The sequence below is a fragment of the Zea mays genome, chromosome 4, assembly GCF_902167145.1.
Source record: "Zea mays cultivar B73 chromosome 4, Zm-B73-REFERENCE-NAM-5.0, whole genome shotgun sequence".
Lineage (NCBI taxonomy): Eukaryota > Viridiplantae > Streptophyta > Magnoliopsida > Poales > Poaceae > Zea > Zea mays.
Window position 1 is genome coordinate 26,752,309 of NC_050099.1, and position 9,469 is coordinate 26,761,777.

The 9,469-nt window shown below is 41.8% G+C and overlaps 1 protein-coding gene across 4 annotated transcripts; it reads left to right on the forward strand.

The window, feature by feature from the left end:
• The first annotated feature begins 4,547 nt into the window (after positions 1 to 4,547).
• LOC103652969 (nucleobase-ascorbate transporter 2) lies at positions 4,548 to 9,181 on the forward strand. Of its 4 annotated transcripts, none has more exons than XM_035967207.1 (14): positions 4,548 to 4,621; positions 5,337 to 5,447; positions 5,540 to 5,637; positions 6,260 to 6,436; positions 6,519 to 6,619; positions 7,045 to 7,120; positions 7,329 to 7,573; positions 7,656 to 7,752; positions 7,882 to 7,968; positions 8,069 to 8,127; positions 8,220 to 8,311; positions 8,394 to 8,471; positions 8,572 to 8,720; positions 8,811 to 9,181. In XM_035967207.1, the coding sequence occupies exons 2-14, from the start codon at positions 5,351 to 5,353 to the stop codon at positions 9,021 to 9,023; spliced, it is 1,569 nt and encodes a 522-aa protein (XP_035823100.1). In that variant the 5' UTR covers positions 4,548 to 4,621; positions 5,337 to 5,350; the 3' UTR covers positions 9,024 to 9,181. The 4 variants fall into 4 exon arrangements, with proteins under 4 accessions (XP_035823100.1, XP_035823099.1, XP_008678172.1 ...); XM_035967206.1 differs by having other exon boundaries at positions 4,596 to 4,954; XM_035967208.1 differs by lacking the exon at positions 4,548 to 4,621 and adding an exon at positions 4,624 to 4,954 and having other exon boundaries at positions 5,334 to 5,447.
• Positions 9,182 to 9,469: the final 288 nt, after the last annotated feature.

Sequence of the window (9,469 nt, forward strand, 5' to 3'; positions counted from 1 at the left end):
AATTTCTTGAGCCATCTCCCGGCCACCATTTTCCTAGATGTCGGTGAAAAATTTTTCACCAACCAAACTTGCCTCGGCCGAAGGGTCTTTTATGTCTTCAGAAGATAAATCGGTTTCGGTCTATGCCAAGGATTTCACGTGATCACAGTCTTTTTTCTCCAAAACAGTGGCAATCCCCCTAGCACCCGAGAAGGCACATATGTCTCCACGGCTATTCAAAACTTCTTCAAAAGCTTCAGCTTCGTGGCTGATCCATTCAATTGGGCCTTCGGGGTCGCCCCTCATGAAATTTTCTTCACTCGAGAACGCGCCAACGCTGGCGAAGCTGGTTCTTATTTTCTTAACACATTCTATAGATTTTTCATAACACCTTTTCTTGGATGCACGAAGCTCTTCAACGTTTTTTTCTAAATGATTGGCCCATTGTTCATTAATTTCTCATTTTGTTTCTTCAACTATGCATTCTTCTTTAGCTCTGGCTAGCTGTTTCCGAAGATCCTCAATTTCGCACTTCTGAGCCTCAGCTTGAGCTTTGAAAGTAGCTTCGTCTTCTTTTATTTTATTCAACAACGAATGTAATATTTTATCTTTTTCGAGACCTTCGTTCCTTAGTTCAATTACTTCGGAACGAAGGTTGCTCAAGGCTATAATACACCCTTCGTCTTCGGCATCTTTTTGTGCCCTGAGGGCATTGCTAAGTATAAGGCCCTGCAAAAATGCGTTGATAAGTTTAAGCAAATGAAAAATTTTGGTTTCAAGGAATAATACAAAGATCTCATTTTTTCACCTTTAAACTATTGTATGCTAAGCTGTCGGCCAGCTCGTTCTTTGACAACACCGAGAGCCCATCTTCTAATGTTGGGAATCCGAAGCTTTTGCTCATCTCCCGACAGACAGAAATCTCCTTGCTGTCAGGGAGACAATACAAGAAGTCTTCTTCTCCGCTGCCATTGAATATCAGCGCCCCTTTTGGATATTTCAATTTTTGCGCATAGAATTGAGCTTCTCTTTTTTATTTTTCGCTCAGATTTTTACCCGAAGCATGACGTAATATATAGTCAGAAGCTTCAGAAGATGCTTCGGGAATAGGTGTGCCGATTTTCTCAGATAAAGTTTCTTCTGCAGATTCTTTTTCCGTTTCTTTTTCAATTTCCAAGAATTTCCTCTTGGTAGGCTCTGAAAGCCCAGTTTCAGTTTCCGCTTGACTTTTGGCAGCTTCGGCCTCAATTTGTGTATTTGGAGCTTCGGAAGCTATCTTCGAAGTAGAGCTTGAAGATTTTATCGTTTCCAGTACATCTAGCACGTTAACCATTCTTTTCCTCTTGGGAGTTGTTGTAAGGTCTTTTTGTGCCCTCGGCATTGGTGTTGGCACCTCAACTTTTGTTGAAGGACTTAAAATTTCCGATGTCTTTGTTTCTTCAGCCCTTGGTTCTTCTATTTTCTCCATCTCCGGCATTATGGCCGGCTCTTCAATATTCGGCAGGGGAGTCGGCCCCTTGGCTTCGGTGGCCGAAGAGGTCTCACCGACAAACTCAGGCACTGTGGCCGGTTCAATATAACGTGGCCGGTGCGTAAGAACCTTCATCTTTTTCCTCTTCGGCGATGGCTCACTAGGAGCGGCTGAAGCAACTTCCTTCGCAGAAGTCGTATCTTTCCTTTTTTGACCCCGTGTTGGGTAACGGTAGTCAGGATAGACGAACCCAATGACATCAAATACTCGGTTGAGTCTTTTCTTCTTCCGGCCTCCGAAGGCCGCAGATAGTGCAGTATCTTCTGCCTTCGAGTATGATCCAAGCAGTTCATCGCTTATGGCTTCAATACATTTCAGCCAGTCATCATCTGGCTCGACGAACTTATCTCCATAATTGAAGGTGTATTTTAGCCTAACTAGTCCACCTTCGTCAGGTTTGCTGATGGTTTCCTTTGGCATCTCCCACTTTTCTACAAGTGGCCATACCCTGTAGGCCACGTGCTCTTGAACTAAGTCCCTAGTCCCGATGAAAGAGCAAACTATGCCGAAGGCCCTCTGGCATTCTTCGACTGCTTCATCCATTTCCACCTTCGGCTTCCGGAGGCCGAAGCGTTGCCAAATAGGACGCATAATGATATCTTTAATGTCTTCTCGTACATTCAAATCGTTTTTCACATAGAACCATTCCTTCATCCAGTCCCCGGGCCATCTCTTCCGAAAAGTCGGCACGGGACAGCTTGACCCAGAGCGGGCACCGAAGCTATAACAGCCAAAATTGTTATGATATTGCTCTTTGCCCCAGGGTTTCGTCTCATATACTAGCTCATGTAAATTACAAAAGCTTTTTGCATTTGGCTCCAAGCCCTGACTCCTCACGGCCCAGACAAAGATTCCCATTCTTATGATTGCTTCGGGCGTAATTTGATGCAGGTAGACTTGATAAATCTTCAAAACCTCAACCACAAATTTGCTTAATGGAAGCCGAAGCCCAGCCTTAAAAAAGCTTCGAAAGATCACAACTTCATTCTCTTCGGGAGTAGGCACAGTCCTCTCTCCGTCATCAGCCCTTACAATAGACATGTCCCGAAAATATCTTCCCCTCATATTATCAAGATGACTCTGTTTAATAGTTGATTTTCCAAAAACTGTATGGCTTGGTCGCCAGGGTCGATCTTCGGAGTCTTCTCCACCACTTTCCACATCATAACTATCACTATCACCAGTATCTTCAGACAAGCCTTCCAAAATCTCCCTGGTAATCTTCTCTGTATTTGTCTTTGCCATTAATTCAAGAAAACCAAGATTCTTCTCTTCATAAAGGCTCAGCTTCGACTCAGCGACAGCTTTCTTGTCTTCAGACATCTTCGAAAATGCTGATAAACTTCTCTTAGAAACGAAGCTTAAAAATTTAAAAAAGCCAATCAAGTGTTGGTGCGCAAGAGCTAAAAATTGAGTAAGCAAGAGCAGATGGCAAGAAAGCGTGCCAAATGAACTCGTGGTGAGCTCCTATTTATACGCCTAGTACGTTGAAAACCGGAGGGTCCCGCTTGTCAATGACTGTTGCTATTCTAGCAAAGAGAAGGTGTTTTTTCGGACCTTCGGCTTAAGGCCTTCGTCCATGTCGCAATCTAAATTTATCATTCTAACAAATTAATATTGCGAGGGGCTACTGTTGGGGGCCTTCGGCTTCCGAAGGTCCTCAAAAACATGATTTAACAATGTCTCTGGATTATAATGTGTGGACAGGGATCTTCGAACAAGAACCCACGGTATGAAGAAGCATGAAAACAATACGAAGGATGGAACAGAGCCAAAGCTGTGCGCAAGGGAGCTTCGGCATGGTGGCAAAAAGAAGGAAACCGACTTAAAGAGGAAAAGACTATCTAGACCTAGATAAATTACTATAGAGTTATTGTCAAAAAAGCAAAGGGTCTGGTTGTAATTTTGCATGGGCTGCGACCCGTGCCTATAAATAGGTGAACAATATTCCTGTACTGTTCACGCTGACTTGGCATTCACTTTTGCATCACGCTTGTACCCTTATTTTCCCTCGAGCCGAAGGTACATTTATAATTTGTTATTGTTGATATAGTAACGCAAATAAAAATAATTTAATAATAATGTTTAAAGGGTTTATGTTATTTTTCATATCTTGCATATGAATCCCTCTTCATCATTTATTGTTCTTATGAAGGTTTGTCCTTCATAACCTTCGTCTGGAACTCATTATATCCGAAAGTAGATAATGCTTTGAAGGACGAAGGACCTTAACATTTAACACTTTTTATATTGCCTTGTTCTTAACTCTTAGCATTTGAGAACAAGTCTCCAATAGACCCGTCAAAGCCTACTGGATATTAAACATTTCTGAGTTAGTTGTACTTTTTTCTTCTAACTAAAGGTTTTTAATGAGACAACCACAAAATAACTCCGTTTTATATTGGTCATATATGTTATGTACATTTTTATGTTTTATTTCATTTGATTTATTTCATTTATTAAATAAACTGCTATGTATTACGGTTCTGTTAAAATAAGTAGACCTGATATATTATAATATTTTTGGCTATTTAGTCTAATCCAACATATTTAAGTAATAGTTATGTACCCGTGCGTGACACGACGCCTAAACTGTAAATATAACAATTGTTTATTTTAAAAATACTAAGATACATGTAATATGATGGTTAGCCCTAAATTTCTGAAGCACAGGGTTGTGGGTTCAAGTGCTCACTTTGCTGCACTATTTTTTGTGGATGCTAAATGTGGAGAGGGTAAAACCATAATAGCACAGGTGTCTATATTAGGTTTTTAATACAGTAGTATAAATTTATGGTACACCACATTCTATAATTAATTGAGGTAGACCGTGTTTTAATGTGTCTGGACAGGGTAAAATCATAGTAGCACATGTGTCTATATTAGGTTTTTAATACAGTAGTATAAATTTGTGGTACACCACAGTCTATAATTAATTGGGGTAGACCGTGTTTTAATGTGTCTGGGCTGTGTCGTACAGGACCGGCCCAGATGTAAGTGTATAAGAAAGATGCCAGCAAGTTATTATGAGAGAGAAACAGAAACAGAGCAGAGTGTGCAGAGGTAGAGCGATCAGCGATGAAATGAAGTGCATGCAAACAACAAAGCAATGTGCGTACAGGCCCATTCCTCTCTCTCTCGGTCTCTCCTAACCCCGTCCTGTGTGTGATTCCCTCGTTTGCTCCGTTCCCAGCTTTCCTCCTCCTCGCACAGGCTCCCCTCTAAAACCCTCTGCCTCCACTGTAAATCTTTGCAAAGCTGATTTCTAACAGCAAGAATTCGCTGTTTCTGTTACCGCACCCTCCAGGGGCCTATACATCCAGCGCCTGCCTGGCTTGCTTCATTCGTGGATCTGAGAGCATTTTGCTGCATTCAGTAACATTCTCGGAGGGGATTTCTCCGTGCTGCTTCTGTGGATTTCTCTGAGAATTGTCAGCGGGATTTGTGAGCATTTCGTGCGGTGTTTTCATGGTTCCTTTGTTTGGCATGTGTTAGCGAATTCCTCAGCATTGAAGATTTTTGAGTCCCCTCTGGAGTGTTGAGGGTCACTAAGTTCTTGATCATTCACTAAATATTGTTTTTCAGTTTTAGTTTCATGTTTAGAGGACATTGGTACTGTTTTGCAACCATTCCAGATTGTTGCACATCTGAAAGTTTGCACACCTTTGTGGGAAAAGAATGACGCTTTATTTTTCTGGAGAATGAATTCCTGTGGCATCTGATGCTCTAGGACCATAAAGCTTGCAACTTTAGTGCTGTCCTACCTCAGTAGACTGAAGCTGTTTTTCCCCTGCTTGGTTGGTATTGATCGTCGTGGGCAAAGCAGAGGAAGACCCTCCCATGGAGATGACTGACATGAAACCAGAGGAGATGAGCCACCCTCCCATGGACCAGCTGCTCGGAATGGAGTACTGCATAGACTCCAACCCGTCCTGGGGTAAGTACTGAGGCACCTAGGCTTGTATGATTCATTCATTTAGCTATGTTGTGTCTTTATGGTACTAAATATGCGTCTCTTTGATGACGCAGGAGGAGCTGTTTTGCTGGGCTTCCAGCATTTCATCCTTTGCTTGGGGACGGCAGTGATGATCCCCACCTTGTTGGTTCCCCTCATGGGAGGAAATGCTGTAAGGGTCCTTTCATTATTCAACTTTGTTGCTGTTAAACCATATCTATTGGTGTTTATATTGAAACAAACTACTCCATCTTATTCCAATTTTTAGGTTGTTTTCGCTTTTCTAGACACAACTTCTATTATGCTAGACATGTATTATATCTAGTTGCATAGCAAAAGCTATGTATCTAGAAAAGCCAAAACCACCTATAATTTGAGACAGAGGATGATAGAATTCAATAATTAGATTTGATTCTAGATTATCCATGTAATTCAAGCATAGAAAGTTATGTTTTTAATATCATCATTTCTGGTGTAAATGCGTAATAAGGTTGATAATACTGGTCACGTTATTTTGATTTCATACATACTTCCCTACATATCTGATAGGATTTGAGGTTATTGAATTAATAATCTCGATGTTTAAAACTAAGATATCTCCTGTTCCATAAAGCATCATTGATGTTTAGATAGTTTTTAGCCTTGTGCCATGATAAAGAGCTCAAAATAGTGCGGTATTGCCTCGCTTTTATGTATCCAGAATTCATCTTTTTGAATGATGGACCTTTTTATGTAATGTTCCTCATTGATAGACTCCATCCTGATTGGTAACATTGTTGCCTGTTTGCTTCCAGCATGACAAGGCAAAGGTAGTACAGACAGTGCTATTCGTGACTGGAATAAATACAATGCTCCAAACTCTGTTTGGAACTCGTCTACCGACCGTCATCGGTGGGTCTTATGCATTCCTAGTCCCAGTCATGTCAGTAATCAGTGACCACTCACTGATACAAATTGCTGATAACCATACAGTAAGTGTGCAATCGTTGTTAACTAATTTGTATATTATATGTCATCTCAGTGCCACAACTCACATGATTTCTCTTATTGCAGAGGTTCAAAATGACCATGAGAGCCATACAGGGGGCCCTGATAATATCATCCTGCATTCAGATAATACTTGGCTTCAGCCAATTGTGGGGGGTATGCTCCAGGTACAGATGAGTCATGCATTCAATTGTTGTATCATGTCAACTAATGTTCAAACACTTGCTTGCCACTGTCATAAGACTATTATTTTTTCATCTTTGATGTATGGTCATGTGGCCATTAAACTGACCACTGGTTTGGTTACTTGGTGTTGCAACTTCCATACAAGGTGTAGTAACAGTCATTGTTTCTTTACATGTATTGACAATAAGGTCATATGATTGACCAATAAGTTATTTCTTTTACTAGCAACATGCCCTTTGATAATCCGCTTCACTTCTCAATTCAAGAATTGGGCTTCACTTTCAGGGAAAAAATATGTCAATATAATAATAAATGGGTGAAATTAGGCAAAAGTAGTGTGACATGGCTACAGCCTTCAAATTGAAGATAGGAATCATAAGATGTTGTTTTGATGTCCCTATTACAGGTTCTTCAGCCCACTTGGGATGGTTCCAGTTATTGCATTGGTTGGGCTTGGCCTTTTCGAGAGAGGGTTCCCAGTGGTAAAAGCTTAATTAATGATTTGCTGATATCATTATCAATAATACGGCTTGTACTGTCAGAATATATGTTTCTTACATTGGTGCTTCAGAGAAGTTCATTTATATCATATTAAATCAGATACTATGAAAGACTGTAGCATAGTGTGCATTATAATAGAGTAGATCAGTATTCTTCCCAGAATCTAATTAGTAAATTTGATTTTCTTAGATTGGAACATGCGTGGAGATCGGTGTTCCTATGCTTGTCTTGTTTGTGGCACTTTCCCAGTATCTGAAGCATGTACAAGTGCATCCTTTTCCGATATTGGAGAGGTTCTCAGTGCTCATCACCATTGCAGTTGTCTGGTTATATGCCCACATCCTCACCGTGAGTGGGGCATACAAACATAGTTCGCAGGTCACCCAGCTCAACTGCCGAACCGACCGTGCCAGCCTCATCACAACCATGCCATGGTATGTAGATTGATGCTTCAACCGCTGCTTTGTTTTCATCTTTCTTTCGCACTTATGGAATGAACTTGTCTGATCTCCTCAGGTTTGATATTCCATACCCACTGCAATGGGGTCCCCCGAGTTTCAGTGCAGATCATTCATTCGGCATGATGGCTGCTGTGTTGGTGTCATTGGTAGAGGTAAGGGCATCTCCAAGGGAACCCCTTAAAACACTTGCCCATCTATTTTCTCTCCTCGTCATTGTATAAAACATCAGTTACTTGACATCGTGCTGAAACTGATTTGTCTGACTGTTTTGAGCGTTGCAGTCTACCGGAGCGTTTAAGGCTGCTGCCCGGTTGGCAAGTGCGACGCCGCCCCCACCATTTGTCCTAAGCAGGGGAATTGGATGGCAGGTCAGTTACCAAGAAACATTGAGATACTATACATCTTGTTGGTGACTCCTCTATAAGATCATTGTTTATTTTCTCTGTCCTCTGACATATGAAAAATCAGGGAATCGGGCTGCTATTAGATGGCCTATTTGGTACTGCCAGCGGCTCTACTGTCTCTGTGTAAGTGTGTCTGTCTACTTATTTGTCACAAAGCATGTTTGCGTCCAGTTTCGTGCCATGCCTGACATCATGTATATTACTTTGCCTAACAGGGAGAACGTGGGTCTCCTAGGATCAACCAGGATTGGTAGCAGAAGAGTCATTCAGATCTCCGCTGGTTTCATGATCTTCTTCTCTATCCTAGGTGAAATGTTACTGTCAGTACAGTCAATAAAACGGCACTGAACCAGTCTTTCTCTGGTTCTGAACTCATTCTATGGTTTCAGGGAAATTCGGAGGGCTGTTCGCCTCAATTCCATTCACGGTGTTTGCTGCTATATACTGTGTATTGTTTGGCTACGTCGGTACGCAAAATATCTCTGCTATCCATTCCATTCTTCTCTCCGTGTAGTCTGTCTCTGTTATTGGGTTTGTTATTTCACCTCTCCTGTTCGATGTTTCCAGGTGCTGTGGGGCTCTCCTTTATGCAGTTCACCAACATGAACTCGATGCGCAACCTCTTCATTATCGGCACGTCACTGTTCCTCGGTATCTCCATCCCGGAGTACTTCTTCCACTATGATCATGGACCGTCACATACTAGAGCTGGATGGGTATGTAGCCCTCGCCGAAACTCGCTGCCATCAGCTGAAAACCTGAGTTCTGAACTCAACCTAACATTTTTTTTTTTGTGCAATATGCAGTTCAATGACCTCATCAACACCATCTTCTCCTCACCCCCGACCGTTGGTTTCATCATCTCGGTGGTCCTAGATAACACGCTGGACGTGAGGAACAGAGCCAAGGACCGTGGGATGCCTTGGTGGGCTAGGTTCAGGACATTTCGTGGGGATAGTCGGAACGAGGAGTTCTACAATCTGCCGTTCAACCTCAACCGGTTTTTCCCACCATCGTAAGAACATTGTACATGCTTCAGTTTGTTGTTGGAACCGTAGAGACACCAAAACCAAGTATCATTGTAATTATGGTTTGGCTTCCAAGGGTTGTACATGCTTCAGTTTGTTGTTGGAGATGACTGCTGAGCAATGAGAATCAATTACTTCGAGGCCACTTTCTTGCTCTTGTGTTAATCTGTCAGTATTCTGTTATAAAGAACATTTAAAAATCATTAACACATGAAACAAAAACACATTTTATAATTACTAAATAGGAAGCTCGTGAAGAAGCTGAAAACCCGGCTATCAACGATGATTGGGATAAATGGCCACAACCAGCAGCTCTAGAACCAAACCCCCCAGTCCAGATGGAGCAACTCAATGAGGAGGAACCAGAAGCACAATTCAGCTTCCAGGTTTCTGGAATGAAGGATCTCAGCTCCGCTAGCAGCTCGATAGGGGGTTAT